This window comes from Otolemur garnettii, unplaced genomic scaffold (assembly GCF_000181295.1).
Source record: "Otolemur garnettii isolate 467f Iridium unplaced genomic scaffold, OtoGar3 scaffold00146, whole genome shotgun sequence".
In the NCBI taxonomy this organism is placed as follows: Eukaryota; Metazoa; Chordata; class Mammalia; order Primates; family Galagidae; genus Otolemur; species Otolemur garnettii.
The window spans coordinates 2,428,210-2,445,267 of NW_003852541.1; the positions used below are offsets into that span (position 1 = coordinate 2,428,210).

Genomic DNA, 17,058 nt, shown 5'->3' on the forward strand with positions numbered 1-17,058 from the left:
CTCAACTACAGACAGGGGCTGACCACAAACAACTCTGGCTCCATGCAGTTGGTTTGTAGAGAGATGAGAAGGGCCAATGCCTGGTCTGTGAAGAGGAGAGCCACTGTGGGGTTACTGGCTCTGTACCCCAGAGACTCTCTTGTCAGGTGCTTCCAGGCCCAGCATGTGGAGCGGACAGCTCACACACCCTTGGGGTAGATGTTGGTGTCCTCACTTCTTGGATAAAGATACCAAGATGCAGAGCACACTGACTAGCCACATCCCTGTGGCAGTCGGGGTGAGAAGCCAGGCATCTGTCTCTGTTTATCTAGCTGAAGAGCGAGTCTCTCTGGGCAGCAGTCATGACCAAGTGGTGAACATCTGCCAGCTGCATTTCCTGTGACAGCCTGGAAAGGTGCAATGCTTGGGATTAGGAAAGGAAAATGAGACGGGTCTGTTGACATTATTCCATGGGCTCTGCTGCACCCTTGGAATGAATGCCCCAAGACCCTTGGGGTGGGGCCAATGTTACTCTGCAGATCCAAGGTGGCCTGCTCCCTGGTGGTCCCAAAGCAGTAAGCTTCAAGCTACCAGGGGGATGTGTTTACCCTGCAGATCTCACAGCTTCTGGAGCCTCAAAAATAAAAAAGAAAAACCCAACACAATGACCAAACACCTCTCCCCTACTCGAACAAGGGGGTGGCCCTAAAAAAGGTGGTTCTCCAGGTATCTCTGCAGTCTCTGGCCCCTGTGCTCAGCCTCCTGCTGTGTCCTATCTCTGTCTCCCCTACTTTGGCACTTCATTCCCTAAAGCTTCCTTCTGCCCTCCAGCCTTTTGCTAGAGCTGTGCCCTCCTGGGATCCACTCCTCAGTTTTGGGAAGCATCCATTCCCTACAGCCTCCTGAGAGACAGTTGGGAGTGGGAAGAATATGCTCAATAAGTACTTCTATTTTGTGGCTGAATTTGGAGGCAGGCCCAGCTCTTATTGCCAGCTGTGTGACCTCGGGCAGGTCACCTCTCTGAGCCCCCATGAAATACAGCAATTGCCACAGGAAATGAACTAGTAAAAATACTCCAAAATGGGCTCTACAATGTTACTCTCAGGCAACAGCATCTTGGGTTGGACTGGGGGTCCTGAATGCTGGTGGGGGTACTAAGAGCTGCCTTCTCATCTTGCCCAGTTTAAGAGTTCTGGATCCATCCTGCAAGCTTGGTCTGAGGCAGATTCTGGCGTGAAAATTCTGGGGTCTGGAGAGTTTTTAAATAAGGATGTAGTGATCCCTTTGTGGTCCTGAGGCCTGCCTTTGGAGCTTCCCCATGTGCCTCTTTGCAGGATGCCAGCTGTATAATCTCTAAGACAGGTCACCCCCATGATCCCCTGATTTTTCTGGCAGGTTGGACCACAGACTGGCAGGCCTGGCAGAGTCTGTGGTCCAGAGAGAGCAGTGATATGTGTGAATTGTGTAGCAACCCCATGATACCTGGGCCAATGATTGTGGACTCCCTGCCTGGGCCTGGTGGTGGAAGGTCACCCACCACCCCACACCCACCAGTCTCAGTTTCCCCACCTGAGTCTGAGAAACTGAGACAGGGGTGGGTGTGGGGTGGCCGCTGACCTTCCACCACCCTCATAGCAGGTATGAGTGGTGAACACCAGTGGGGATAGCTCTTTGCACCTTGGGTACCGAGGGCCCATACACAGCTTGGTGTGATGCAGCCAGGCAGCTGCAAGGGCACTTCTCTAAGGAACACAAGTCAGACCAGGAAGCAGCCTGCTCTGGTGCCTGACTTGGGGGACAGGGCTTAGGGAAGAAAGGCAGAACCCAGGGCTGATTCCTCCCCAGGACAGACACTAGGCCAGCCCAGGCCCAGGAGAGATAAGGTGGGAATCCAGAAGTGCTCTGAGCAGAGCTGGGCAGGCAGGGCCTGGGAGGAGAGGCATATACTTAGGGAAGCCCTGGGGGTGGCAGGGAAATTTTGGATTGTTCTAGTTGAGGAGCTCAAGCACTGTCTGTGGTTTGGGGGCTCTACCTCCCCCATGTTTACACCCAAGTCCTACTCTGGCCCTTCACCCCAGTTGTCCCAGGGCTTCCCTGCTCTGTGCAGAGGCTGGAAATCTGTAGGGTCCTGGTCCCCTGAGGACCCAGCACCCAGGGAGCCCACTTCAATATTATGCTCCCCTCTTCTATGCACCCCTCCTCAAACCTCAGTGTCACCTGAATGTGGACACTCAGCTGGGTGGGGGAGCCCTTAGAGAGGGGGAAACAGGCAGCCTCAAGACCCCTTCCCAATACTGCAGGCTTTTCCCTCACCTGTGGCTTTCAGACCTCAATGACCTCCAGATTGGTTCAGAAATAGTAAGAAACTGTTTCAACTTTACTCTGGCCAAGCTGCACAAGCCAAGCCGAGGGCTCTAGACCTGGCCTCAAGCCCACCCTATCTCCTCCAAAGAGGCACACTCAGAAATTAGCCAGAGCCTGGAGGACTCGCCCAAGGCTACTGGGTGGCCTGGATTGGGAAGGCCTGCCTCCCCTCCATCCCTCAGGCCCTGGGGGCCAGGTGGAGGCACAGGATGGGAATGCATGGAGGACAGTCCCCCAGATCTAAATTTGGAGTCAGCTTGGGAATTCTAGATTCCTTTTGCCTCTTAGCCACTTAAGGCACAAGAATTTTGAGTATATATACACATATATATTTTGCATGTATACAAAGCATTTTGTTTTAACGAAAAAGACCTCCTCATGCAAGAGGGGAAATTAGAAACTTGAAGCCCTCTGTTCAGCCCTGGGGTGGGGCCATGAGATAGACAGGGTGAGGGTCTGGAAGGTATCCATACCCCCAGGCTTAAGGACAAACTGCTGGATCCAACATTAGATTACAAAGGTTTATTTAGAAAATAGTTTGGTTGTTTTCGCTGTCGTTTTTGGCAAACATTGAAATACTTTCAGTTATCAAAGATTGTCAATGTCCTCTTTCTCCCTAACCCCAAACAGCCGACCCAACTAGGTCCTGGGGAAGTCAGCCCTTGCTCAGACGTGATACAGGGTGGTGGTGTGTCTGGGGGAGGCTCTTTTCTCACACACTTGGGGGCTTGTGTCCACCACTGCATTCTAAAACCCTGACATCACAGCCACACCTCGGCGGGACCCCCACAGCTGGGGCCCTAGAAGCAGACCCTTGTTGAGGTAGGGCTCCTTGCTGAGGCAGGAAGGCAAAGGGGTCCCCCTTTCTCCTCCTTCCCTCCCCGGAGGCCCTGCTGTCTCTCTACCCTGCCCAATCCTCCCCTGCATCCTGGAGGCCAATTCATCCAGGGTCTCTGGGGAAATGAACAGCCCTGCCTGCCACCTCCTCTGCCCAGCTCCGTGCTCGGAGCCTTCCAGGATCTCCGGGTGAGGTGGCGCGGGTCACTGCCTGAAGCCCCTTCTCCTCCGTCGGAAGAGGATGTGCTTGAAGGAGCGCCGGAAGTCCTGGTTAAAGACTGTGTAGATGACCGGGTTGAGTGAGCTGTTGCAGTAGCCGATCCAGAAGAAGAACTTGAAGAGAGGGCCAGGCACCTGGCAGGCCTCACGGCAGATGCCGTACAGGCTGTAGCTGAAGAAGAAGGGGAACCAGCAGAGCACGAATACACCCATGACCACCGCCAGCACGAAGGTGAAGCGTTTCTCGCGTGCCTGGGCCACTTTACGGCGGCACACGCTGCTTCGCGCCCGGCGCCGGCGGGACAGGAAAAACTCGACCGAGCGTGAGCTGGCGCGTGACAGGCGCCCGCTTGGCCCAGGGGACCTGGCTGCAGTCAGCGCCCCGGGCTCGTTCTCCCCTGACGCCTGCCCTGGCCCGTCCGCGCCGCCTGCACTCCCCTCGGCGCCCGCGCGCCGCCGCCCACCCCGCCGCAACGCCCCCCGGCGACGCCGCCTCTCGGCTACCGCGCTGTTCTCGTCCGGCTCCACGTCGGCGCGCGGGGGCACGCAATGCCCATTTTCGCCCGCGCCCGCCGGCATGCCCAGCCCGTTCTCCGTCGTCGGGGACGCGCCGTCGGGGCCCGCGGGAGCGCGCTTCTCGCTGAGCGTGCGCGTGCGCAGCTTGGCCACACGGTAGATGCGTGCATAGACCAGGCCCATGATAAGGCAAGGGGCAAAGAAGGAGCCGATGCAGGAGGACAAGATGTACCAGGTCTCGTCGTTTAGGCCGCACTGCGGGTAGGCGGCGCCGTCGGGCTGACGGTAGAGTGAGACGAGCGGTGGGAAGGAGATGACCGCCGAGATGAGCCACACAGCCACGATAGTGGCCTTGACGCGGCGCGGCGTGCGCTTGAGGTTGTACTCGACGGCCTGCGTCACCGACCAGTAGCGGTCCAGGCTGATGGCGCACAGGTGCACGATGGACGAGGTGCAGAAGAGCACATCGAGCGCCAGGTATACACCACACCACACCTGCCCGAAGTACCAGTAGGCCATGAGCTCGTTAGCTAACGAGAAGGGCATGACGAGCGTGGCCACCAGGATGTCAGCTGAGGCCAGCGACACCAAGAAGAGGTTCTGTGGCGCGCGCAGCGCTCGGCTAGTCAGCACAGCGATCACCACCAGCACGTTGCCCACCACGGTGAAGACGATGAGGAAGCCCACTACTGCCGCCAGCCCTGCCACAGCGCCCGCTGAGTACTGACCGGGCGGCGGCCCCCAGGCAGACCCCGAGGCATTGGCACCCCCGCCGCCAGCGCCGCCGCCAGCGCCGGGGACGCCATGGTCCTCCCGCGAGCTACGCCGTCCCTCTGGGAGCCGGGGAGCAACCGCGGCAGCCTGAGCGCCCCGCAGCCCGGCTCGGCGCCCACATCGCCGCCTGCTCCTCTGGCGCGCCCGCCGGGGACAGCGGCGCCCCACAGCCGGCCCTCGGCCGTGGTGGCTCGGCGGGCGGCGCGCCGGAGAGCTTGGCTGCCGGGCTCCCCGCAGCTGCCGAGCGTGTAAGTGCAGAGCAGGAGGCGCCCGGAGCTAGCGGCGACGCGGCGGCGGGGGGAGGGGACAGGTCCCGGGGTCCTCGCGCAGCCCCGCCCTCGGTCCCGCTCACGGGGAGCGCCCCGGCCTCGAGCCCACGGTTACGCGGCACCCGAACGGGCGTGCCAGAACGGTCCCGCGGCCCCGGCGCCCTGGCCGGGCGCAGGCTGCGGGCGGCGGCGGCGGCCCGGGCGCTCCACCTCCCATCCAGCCGGCTAGGACTCTGCACGCCGGGGGGCGGGCCGCCGCTCCTCTGGGCCTCTGCGCCCGCGTGCACCCTACGGCTCCAACTTTACTTTCCCGGGCTAGGCGCCGGCGCCACCGCGAGTCCTCCGCCCGCTGCTCTCGGTGCCGTCGCCCCCCGCAGTCCGCGAACTGCCATGAGGGTGCAGCCTCGCCCTCCGCGCCTGCCTCGCTTGCCGGTGCCGCGCCGCCGCCGCCCCCTCCGCCGTGCGCTCGGCGCAAGTACAGCCGCCGGGCTGGGCTTCCAACTTGTACCGAGTTGCGCAGCCGGGAGTGCGTGCGGGGCGGGGCGGGGCAGGCCAGTGCCACCCTGCCCTGGGGAAGCGCGAGGGGAGCAGGAGCCCGCGGCCGCCTTGGCGAACCTCGTAGCGCGGCGTTGGGAAGGGGCTGGGCGGCGGCGCGGGGCGCGCGCTCGGCGAGGGCACCCCCTCCAAGACCCTCTGTAGCCTGCTGGATGGGGCTGGGCGTCGGCCGGCCTGGGCGTTTTGATCCAGTGCCTCCTCTTTCTAAGACTGGAGCCTTCTTCACCTCCCCTGGCACAAGATACGCGCGCGAGAACGCGCAGACGCGTGCGCGGCATAGGCTGGCTCGGGGTCCGCGGCCTGATTGGAGAGCCAGCCTCTCGCAGTCTGGAGAGGGTGCGCCACTGCCAGGGTGCGCACTGGTCTTGCGGAGCCTGGGGTCAGGCTCAAATTTTGGTGCTCCCCGGCAGATTCTCTTCCCCACCCACGCTGGCCTCAGTTCCCTCCTCTGCCCCCTTCGCAGCGCTGCTGGAACATGAATCATAGCATAACGGCGTTGTCTGAGGAAGCCCTGGGCAGGCTCCCAAGCTCTGCGCCCATGTTGGCAATTATTGAAGTTTAATTCTCATGAGCCGAGGCCCTGCTTTTAAAGGATGGAGCGGTGTTCAAAATCACCACCTCTGACAAACACCCAAACTGAACTGCACACATAAAGAGCAGAACAGCCACTGGGGCAACCGACTCCCATTATCCCACCCTTATGCTTGTATTTCGCAGATGTGTGCTGTCGCTCACGGCCCTTGTTGGGTGCTAGTGGCTGCCTCCAGGCAGCCTGAGACAGACGCCTAGGGAGGAGGTGGCCCAAAGGGAGAAATTAGAGTTCCCAGGTCTGACATTTCTCTGCAGGGTGACCCCTTCCTCCCATCCATCCAAAACCACACCCCAGCTGGTGGGGCTTCTCCCTCTGCCAAGGCAGACAAGGGAGAGAGAGAAGCTGTGTGTGTGTGGGGGGGTGGCTTCTGAGTACCCAGGATTTCATCCAAGGGGTTGGAGCAACTCTGCATCCCACCCATGACGCCTAGAAATGACCAGTCTTCAGCAACTTCCTGTTGAACTCCGAAAGGTTGCCTTCTGTTGCCTGATAGCCTGAGTGTTCCTCTTAGGCCAAGCAGCCTTATAAGGGGAGCGCTGCATCTCAGCAGATGCTGCTGTGGAGCAGAGCCCCCTTGTCCACCATGTTTGTCACCATCACAGCCTGGAGGCTTGGAATGGGGCTTGAGCCAAAGCCAGGCAGAAGTCAAACACTCAAGATGACAGGCCTGCCCAGCAGAGGTGCATTTGGGAGGAGCAGAAGGCCATAGCTATCATGAGAGAGGTATATGACCCAAGGAAGGTGGATGGTTGCCATTCTTGCTAAAGGCCTTCCTGGTCCTAGATGCCTAAAAGATGCCATAGATCACTGGTGCCTGGGGGAAGACTCCTGTCTACATCGGGCCCTCTGCCATGAGCAGAGAGGGAGTGGACCTGGCCTTGAGGCACTCACAGTCTGGGGCAGACAGTGCCAGTCACTGAAAGGGGTATATTGACAGACATTGGTGTTCTGGGGATCTTTCTTCATTTTGGAATTGGAGTTGTCATAAAAGGCTTCCTTGAGGAGGTGACCAAACTATGCTTGGAGAATTTGGAAGAGAGATGAGGAAAGGAGAGGCCCCTATAGGCTGTCCTCCCTAGGGTGGGGGTAGCTTTGTCCTGGAGGTGTGCGGAGCTAGGGCAATGGCAGTGGTCAGATGAGGGTTTTAAAGTGCCCTCCCTCCCCCAGAAGCGTGCCAACCATGTACTCCCCCCCACACACCATAGCGGACTTTCATCTTGTGTGAAGATCTTTCGGGGATGCACAGGGGTGCGTGGACAGTCCATTCAGGATGCTGGCTCTCTCCACATGCTCACAAATGGTGGCAGCCTATATATGAAAAAAGTTCAGTGAGCTTTGTCCCTCACCCTAGACATGAAATTAGACTTGACAGATTGCTCCAGATCATGTGGTAGAAAGCAGAATGATGTATGCCCAGAAAGACTGCATGTCCCATGAGTGGTCAATGGCCAGGCCCAGACTGGACATGGCCAGGAGGGGTGATGAAGGAGGATGCTATAAGGAGTCAGGCTGCCTTCGTGGAAGTGGAGGAGGCTGTATGTGTGCATAGGCATGGAGGCAGATTGGAGGCCAGTGTGAGTACATGTTACGAGGAAAGCCACAAGGGAGAGGAGCATGCTGGGTCTGCAAAGGTGAACTTGCACTTTGTCTCACCCATGATGAGTGGGGCCCAAAGGGCAGTAGTGGTCCAGCCAGGACTACACAGCCATAGGGTTTTGGGTATTGGGTTCTGGCTGCTGTGCCAGAGAGAGCTGGAGACCAGCAGGTAGTGGGCCATGCCTAAGAGGGGTTTGCATGCATGTCTGCTGGGTGCATGCCTGGGATGGGCATCCAGCTTCACAAGCAGCTCAGCTTGGATTGAGGGAAGCTTGTCTCCTTGAGCTGCCTCCCTGCACACACAGCGATGCACACACATGCACAGTGTCCTCATGCATATGTCCCCACACACGTGTACACACATGCACATCTGTGTGCATGCAAGCACAAACATCCACACACACAACTGTCCACATGTCTGCATGCATGCACACATGCACACCTAGTCACACACAGACATATCATTTTGCAAGCACACACATACACAGTATGTCCACGTTTATGGACACACACATAATATACATACATGTGTGCACATATACATATTTATACATATGCATGCATACCCACATAGTGCACCTGTCCATGCACTGTGCACATACATGTGCTAGACATGTATACGTGCACACTAACACATCCATGCACATACAGTGGGTGCACATATAACTACACACATGCACATACATGGGTGCATAAATCTGCATGCATACCTTTGTCTGTGCATGTATGTATACCCATGCAGATACACTGTGTACACACTGGGCATGTATACACGTGTGAACACTGCTGTACAACATGCACACATGGGTTTATACATGGGTGCACACATACACACACGTGCAGATACCATGGCTTTGCTCACCTTCCTCGGCTTCAGGGAGGCTGCAGATTGCAGCTACAGGCTGTTCTGAGGCTGAGGTTGGGTTCTGCTTCACCTCCCAGTCTGCCCAGGTCTACCCAGTCCTTTCAGACAGTTCTCCATTCCTTCCTTCCAGGCTGTGAGGCCATTTGGCACTACCTTGTTGGACCCTGGGACTTGGCACATGCAGTCCTTATGGTCTGACAAGCCTTTGCCCTGTTTTCCTGGGGCTCTTTTCCTTCCATACTTGTTACATAAGGTTCCTCCTCCAGGAAGCCTTCCTGATCTCCCAGGCTTCATCTGGTCACCTGCATGCCCTTTTAAGTGTGACCATGTGTCTCAGCTGGGGGTTCTTGGAAAGGAGCTCTGTCTCTGTCCCCATTGTCTGATTCTTTTTTTTGCAGTTTTTGACTGGGGCTGGGTTTGAACCCATCACCTCTGGTATATGGGGCCAGCACCCTACTCCTTTGAGCCACAGGCTTTATACTTTTTTTCAGACCCTTATTGTCTGGTAGCTCCTGGCTTCCTGGGCCTCAGTATCCCTATCTGTATAATGGGAGCATTAGCCCAATAGTTCCCAGGTCCCCACCAGCTCTGAGTGGCTCCCTCTACTCCCACTTGGCTGTAAGCCCTGAGGTTGGCATTGTGCCTGGCCTGCCCATCTCTTCTCTGGTTGGTGCCCACAGGGAAGGGGAAGAGCCTAGAGTTAGGGAGACTCCCTTCCCACCATAACCTGGCTGCTGAGGCCTGTGGAAGGCTGGCTGATTTTCTTGCCTCAAGATCAAGAGGACATGTTTTCTCCCTTGTGCTGAGCTGAGGATTCTTTTCCCAATGTTTATCTGAAATTTCATTTTTAAAGATGAGGCAAGGAAAAATGAGGCTTGCTTCTCTCCCTGCCCCTCCCTGAAGAATTCCAGAAACTGATTTGTCTTGTCAGAACATGGCAGGGACCTGCTGGCCTGGACTGCTCTCTGTGTACCAGCCGCAGACCAAAGCCATCGCATATTGATCAGCATTGATGGATCTGGCACAGTTGACTTCTTACAGAGCTAGAGAGCTGCGCGAGTCCCTCTAGAGAGAGAACTGCTTCGGGGACTGGCTTTGATTTGCAATGAGTGTAATAGATTAAAAGCAGTGGGTCAGCATGTTTTATTGAGCACCAGCTGTGTACTTTAGCCCTGGGCCTGCAATGCTGGGTTCAGGCACAGATTCCATCTTCCCACCCCCACTGTTCCCCGCTGTCCCGCTGCCACATGGCCTCCAGCTGGCTCCCTGCCTGGAGCCTGGCCCCCAGGCCTCTGACTGTAGCATTCAGAGCCTTCTGAGGGCAGGCCTCCACCCAGAACCCTTCATTTGTTCAATCATTCATTCAATCTACAGACACCTTCTCTGTGCCAGCCCTGTAGGTACAGACACAATGAGGGCAGGGGCTGTCCTATAAGACCTGACCTGCTCTCCTGCCCTCCTGGGTGGTGACCACCATCCTGTGACCTGGGCTTGGGAGTCGGGCCGACCAGGTTTTGCCCATGTGACCTTGGGAAGCTGCCTGTCTTTTCCAAGCTGAATTAGCATGTGCAGCCTCCCCAGAAGGACATCTGTGGAGGTCTCAGCCCCAGCTGCCCCTTGCAGGGTGTTGTTGGGGTGATCACCTTGGCCCAGTCCTAGCCAGTGAGACCCCCAGAGGACAAGCAAGAAAGTGTAGGGAGCCCCTGATTTTCCCTCTGCTTGGCCTTGCAGACAGGATGGGAGGCCTGGGGCTACAGTAGCTGTCACGTGAACATGAGGCACCAAGGATGAGGATGAAAACCACAGGAGGAAGGAAGCTGTTTCCCTAATACTGTTCTTGAGCCTCCATGAGCCCACCAGTTCTCTGCTAACAGAGATACTAAGTGGCCTTGTTGATTTGTCCCTTTGGGAAGGAATGTTCTGCATCCTGTAGCTAAATACATCCCAGCCAATTTGCTGTCACCAGCCCTGTTCTGCTTCCTTTGGAGAGAATTACCCACCTGCACATGCCCCAAAATGGCCACATCCTAATCCCCAGAATCTATGAGTGTGTGACCTTGCATGCCAAAGGGGGCTTTGCAGATGTGACTAAAGTGAGGAAAAAACATCCTAGGTGACCCAGGTGGGGCCAGTGCGATCACTGGGTCCTTATGACTGAAAGAAGGTGGAAGGAAGCTCATAGAGAAAGAGCTGTAACATCAGAGTCAGAGACACCAAGAGCCCAGAACACAGGTGCCTTTAATAGCTGGAGAAACCCAGAAACGGATTCTCTCCAGAGCCTCCAGGAGCCATCCCTTAAGACCGATCTCAGTCTCTGCCCTCCAGAGCTGTAGATAATTTGTGTTGTTACAGGTTAGTGTGTTTGTAGTAATTTGCTGAGGCAGTCATAGGCGGTGAATGCAGCAGCCACGGTGTTGGGGGGGATGCAGGGATGCAGCACACGGGCCACATGAGTCGTGGAACCTGTGATCTGCCAAACTCCAGGCTTGAGGGATGGCCACCACTGTTGTCCTGCCTTAGCTGTTGAGTCATTGTGTGATACTGGGCATGTTGCCTCCTTCTCTGATCTTCACTTATGAATTGAGAGGTGGGTTTTTCCAGCCCTTCAAGTCCGGGAAGGCACTGTGGGCCCATGAGGTAAACATCACGGCACTAACCCTGCCAAATCCAGGTCGAAAGGTGGCCTCTGGTGTGTGGGCCACAGGCTTGCTGTGTTTGGGGCTGGGCAGACTTGCCCAGGAGTCTTCGGCTATTCTGAGAGAGGTACACACATTCCCTGCAGGCCAGCCACGTGCCACCAGGAGAGGAGATGGGACCCAGGGTGAGCTGGGCATCCTAGGACTCCAAAGAGAGTTTAGTGAGGTAACTGAGACCCTGCTACACCCCAGTCTCTAACTACCCAGGTTCCCTGGGCAAATGGCTGCACCCCTGAGCCCTTCAATGTGCATGTAGAAGGATTAACTGGGGTGCTATGTGTCAAGTGCCTGCAGGGTTTGTCTGCACTGGTCAGCCTTGGGGAGCTGGCTGGGCAGTGGGTGTGGGCCTCAGAGGGGGCTGATGTTAACATTTTTCTTCATATATTTCTATATTATTTAACTTGCTTCAAGAGCTTGAGTTACTTAGGCAAATAAAACAATTCTAATAAAGAGAACCAAGATCTTAAAATTCCTGGCATTGAGCAAGCTCTTGGTGGGTGAGTCGTGGTTGAGCCTCATCATCACTGTCACCACTGTTATCTTGTATCTGATCCCAGTGGTGTCTGAATCTACTTTGTGGATGTTCCCAGCCCCCGTGTGCACAGCCCAGGTGATAGGCACTCACTGCCCACTTTATCTCAGGATGGTGCTGATTCTTTTCATATGGCACACAATACTGGCACCACCTATGCCAGCCTCTGTGCAGGGCTTGTAGGACCAATGAATCTGCCTCATGCAGTGCACAGCCAGAGACTTAATGGTACCCGTGCTGGCTTGGGACAGTAAGAGGGGCTCCTCCCCACACTCTCCTCTGGAGACTTGCAGGGAGGTGTCTGGATATTCAGCAGACTTTGAAAGCTCTTGGAGTTATTTCCTCTTCACTTCTGAAGGTTAGGTGCTATTAATGTCTCGCTTTGCAGATGAGAAAATGGAGGCTTTGGATATAGACACAGCTACCCAGGTTCCCCAAAAGCATCTGGTGGATTGGGGCCCTAGCTCAAGCCTCTGCAGCCTTACTGTCCACAATAGATATTTTCATGGTGACCCCCCACCCTACCAAAGACCACATGAGTCTTTTGGCTTGATGCTAGAGCTTCTCTCCCCAAAATGGTCACCCTGGGGACTTCCAGTGAACCTTAGTTGCCCCACTGCTAGGGCTGCTGTTCCCCTGTAGCCTGTTTGGATAGGCACCCCAGTGCCAATCAACGCTTTATCCCAGCACCCAGCACGGTGAATGAGGGCATGGACCCCTCCACACAGTAGGAAGTTTTATTTCTGCTTTATTCACTGAAGCACTGAGTATGTGCAGGACCCAGAGTGGCCCAAGTGATGCAGATTCTGTCCTCAGCTGTGGCCGGAGGTTACAGAAGCCAGGGACACTGCCTACTGTTGTCCCTGAGTGGAGAGTCGGGCTGGACCACACAGATGGTGGTGTCCACGTGTGTGCTGGAACACATGCAGCACGGGTGTGCTCCTTCAGGCCCACCCTCATCCTCAGGTCTGACATCTGGTATCTCAGTTGTCCACACAGAATCCAGAGAACATGGTTGGCAGGAATGGTTAATTATATAAAAGCAATTTTGTGCCCATGATTTGTGAATCTGACCATGGCAGACAAGTGCTTGGGAGTTCAGAGATTTTTTTTGCTTTGTTTGGCTTTGAGTTTTTTAAAATAAGAAAATGCAAAAGAGTCCTTAATATGTTTGGGAAAATTAGCCCAGAATGCCATTGTTTGCCCTGGCCCTGGACTCGTCCTCATCCTCCTGTGTTAATTTTGCTTCTCAAGTATTTCTGGAAGGCTGGGAGGCAGGCTAAGTGGCCCTCACCACTGCCCACAGCCCTGGAATGTTTGTGTTGGAACCTGTATGCCTTGGGCCCCAACTCAGCAAGATCTGCTATGTTTTCTTCTTGAGTTTTCCCTTCCCAGAAAGGCTCTGATTTAAATCAAAAATGCATCATGGGAGGAAACAGGACTGGACTGGGATTAGAGTTGTAAGTCTAGGTACAGGTGATGCTGCGGTAACAAGAAGGCCACAGAACACAGCAGCTTGAACAGGATACAAGTTCCTTTCCCTCAAAAAGGTGTGGCATGGCAGTCTGGCCAGACTAAGGACCCTGGCACTTTCTGCCAGTTCCCTTGGTCATACCCAGTAGGTAGTCCCATGTTAAGGTCTCAGCTACCACCTCGGTCCCTGGCTTCAGGTCCAGAGTCCCACCATGGGAGGCAGAGGCCATAGTTTCCTAGTCATAGGTGCTTCACCTGGAAGTCACACATTTCCTTTTCACTGGCCTGAACTTGGCCATCAGGCCACACCTACTGTAAGGGAAGCTGAGAAATGCAGTCTTTCACACAGAAGCCATATTTCTGTGCTATAAAGCAGGGTTACCCCATTAGTAATCTTTGGGCTGTCCTATGCATTGTAGATGTTTAGTAGCATCTCTGACCTCTACCCCCAGATGCCAGGAGCCCTTTCCAGTTGTGACAACCAAAAATGTCATCAAATATTGGCAAACGCCTCCCGTGGGGGGAGGCAGAACCACACCCAGTTGAGAACCCGGGGCTAGATCAAAGAGCTAAAACAGTGTCCACGCACCCAGGCAGGAAGAAGGCTGGGTGGGCCTGGGAACAGCCCACAGAGCCAGTTCTCTTGCTAGAAGGAATCTGGATTTTCATGTGAATTGTCCTAATTTTACTGATGTTACCTATTTAAGAAAAAATAAGAAAGCTGTGTGGTGGTTGTGGGTTGAGTGTCCCTTCTCCCTAAAAGAGATGTTCATGTTCTGACCCCCAGAACCCTGAGATGTGACCAGATGTGGAAATAGTAACTTTGCAGATGTGGTCAAGTTAAATGAGGGGATGCTGGACCAGGGTGAGCCTTCATTCAATACAACTGGGGCCCTTCCTCCATCCAAGAGAAGATGATGGAGGCAGAGATGCAGTGATGATGACTCCCACAGCCTAGGGACATCTGGAGCTGAGGGAGGACTGTCCCAGAGCCTTCAGGGAGACCCCAGCCCTGCCAACACCCTAACTTCAGACCTCTGGCTTCTGGAACTGTGAGAGAATCTCCATCACTTTGAGCTACAAATAAGATTTGCTGGGGACTGGATGGGCCCCATAAACAGGGGCTGCTGAGCGTGCACACCAAGCCACCACTGACTGAGGATTCATTCTCTCCACTCGTCTGACAAGTGTTTATGAAATGCCCACTATGTGGTAGGCACTGTCTGGGGCCTGGGGGTGCATCAGTGACCAAAAACAGACACCTAGAGCCTCCACAGATGAAAGGCATAAGAGCATGCCACAGAGCACGAAGTTTTTGGCCACAGAGCTGACTTTCTTTGGTTTGAAAGCAACTGGATTGGAGCCCAGACCGCGGGGCGGGGTGCCACTCCTGGCTCTGTTTTCATGCCTCCCTCTCTCCAGCCACAGAACTCTTGGGTCTCTCTAAATCTGATGATGTGTGACCTTTGGCACATTATCACACCCCAGGATTTAGTTTATCCCAATGAGTGGGTTGACTCTGATTTCTCTTAAAGCCCTCCCAGCTCTAAAAAGTCTAATTAGGTAGGCTCTTCTGCAAGTGAGCAGGAATTATAAGCTATTGTTATGCAGGAACGCAGAATTACAAAGGTACTTTCAAAATGGAGCTGGAACAAAAGATTAAGCAGGTAGCATCAGGCACTGGTATTATACTTAGAGAAACTATTTAAAAACCAGAATCCTTTTTGCTGCGTGTTAGTTGGAATTGCCCTGGGAAACCGTGTTTGACTTTAACAAAGGATTTGTATCGACAGGACATGTTATCGTTCAATTTCTAGGAAAGAGAGCAGTAATTAGATGCTTCACTCCAGATATTGTTTCAATTACAGAGGGGGGAAAAAAATATATATATATATATATTTATGAATCCCCTGAGGAAGCAAATCCTTCCTTTTCATTACCAAGGAGACTCACTTCCAGTTAGATCATAGGAAGCCCCTCCGAGGGCCTCGAGTTTGGCTGCCCCGCCCCTGTCTTTTGCAATGTGGACATTGAAATCCGGGTTTCTCCTAGAAATTTAAAGCTTCAGTGTAGTTGCAAGGTCAACTGGTGTCAAGGGTGACATGCCAAAGGCTCCATCCCCACTCTAGTCCCAGGCATCCAAGAGAACCATGACTATATCCATAGGAGACCTGAGTGCCATCTTCTCCTTGTCGCAATACAGACCTGGCCCAGGGATCTCCCCATACACCCTCCAACAGCAGGGCCTAGTCCAGCACTCACCTGCAGCATGGTTGGAGCCTGTGCCCTCTGTGCCCTCCTGGCATCTTCTACACCAGGGGTCCTCAGACTTTTTAAACAGGGAGCCAGTTCACTGTCCCCCAGACCGTTGTAGGGCTGGACTGCGGGCCCAGGACGAGTTGGCTGCTAAGCAGGATAGGCAGCTGCGGCAAAAACACCCAGCGAGCTGGATAAATGTCCTAGGCGGGCTGCATGTGGCCTGGGGGCCATAGTTTGAGGACGCCTGTTCTACACAGTCCAGGAGCACCAGGGGCTCTGCTCCTCTCATGCTTGCTTCTCCATGCCTTCCCATGTGGGTAGAGCACCCATCCCACCAGGACCTTCATAGCACACTTTTTGTTATCTCCCAAGAGCAGCTCAGACACCTCCTCCAGGAAGACTTCCTACCTTTCTGGTGAGGCTGCTGAGGCTGTGCCCCCGGGGGTTACTCAGGGCTTCACCTGGGTGTCCCTGGTACCTCCCTGGAATGGCTGAAAGGGGAGTGGAGGTGGGAAAGGAGGTAGGGGAGTTGGGGGGCCATCTGCAGTCCTGCTTATGGTGGGTTAGGGGCTGAGTCCAGGCCATCCCCTCTGTGGCCTGCCCTTCCTGTCCTCAGCCTGAGACCACAGTGAGAGGCCACCGACTAAGGAGGGAATCTAAATATAGTACAATCTCCCCAGGTCAGTTAGGGCACAGGAGGCACCCTTGACTCGGGTGGGAGGTGGCTCCGCCTGGTGGGAGGGGATAGGGACAGGCTTGCCTGGCCCATCTGGCTCCTTTGGCTCCTAGGCTCCTCATTTGGCCCCTCCTTTGCTCCTGGGGTTCTGCTGGAGCCAAGATTTTATAAGATAGTCCTCGGGTCAGCCCTAAGGGTGCTGTCAGCCTTGGCTATCGGACATCACCCTCCTGCCCACCACAGCCAGTCCTCGGGAAACTGCCTAGCACCGCCTGTCCTTATCACTCTCCACTCACTCTCAGGTCCACTCTGCAATCTGAAGTGAACTCAATGGATTGTGGGGCCCTGGTGCCAGCTCTGGCAGATTTGAGATATGGAGGTCTTGCTTCCCCAGTGCCCTCCCTGCCTGGCGACCCTCCCCAGGCCACAGCCCTGTCCAGCGCCCTCTGTCCCGCAGTTACTAGCTCTCCTCCTTTGCTCTGTACAATTCTCTGCCTTCTCTCAGGACCCCTCTGAGAGTGCATCTGCTTCCCAACCCATCCAGCAAAGTTCACCCCAAAAGGGGTATCCCACAGCCACCAGGGACCCCTACAGAGCTCCAGGATCCTCATGCCCACCGTCCTACTATGGGCACTGCGCTGAGGGCCTGCTGTCCAAATCCAGCTCCCATGTGCCTGCTTGCTGGCTTGTGTGAGGACAGCCACTGTGAAGAGGGGAGACCCCCAAAGCCCGAGCCCCCTCTTAGGTCCCAGTGCTGCCACAGCTGCTCTTATGAATTGCTTCAACTTAATTTTAAATCTTGCCTGGAACATTCTCTGCTGGAGGATTCTTTCCAAATGACCGGCCTGCTCACCGG

General features: G+C 55.2%; 1 protein-coding gene across 1 annotated transcript; it reads right to left on the minus strand.

The window, feature by feature from the left end:
• Positions 1-2,850: 2,850 nt before the first annotated feature.
• ADRA2C (adrenoceptor alpha 2C) lies at positions 2,851-15,538 on the minus strand. The gene is made up of 2 exons (XM_023518757.1): positions 15,530-15,538; positions 2,851-4,965 (listed from the first exon to the last, which is right to left on the minus strand). The coding sequence occupies exons 1-2, from the start codon at positions 15,536-15,538 to the stop codon at positions 3,385-3,387; spliced, it is 1,590 nt and encodes a 529-aa protein (XP_023374525.1). The 3' UTR covers positions 2,851-3,384.
• Positions 15,539-17,058: the final 1,520 nt, after the last annotated feature.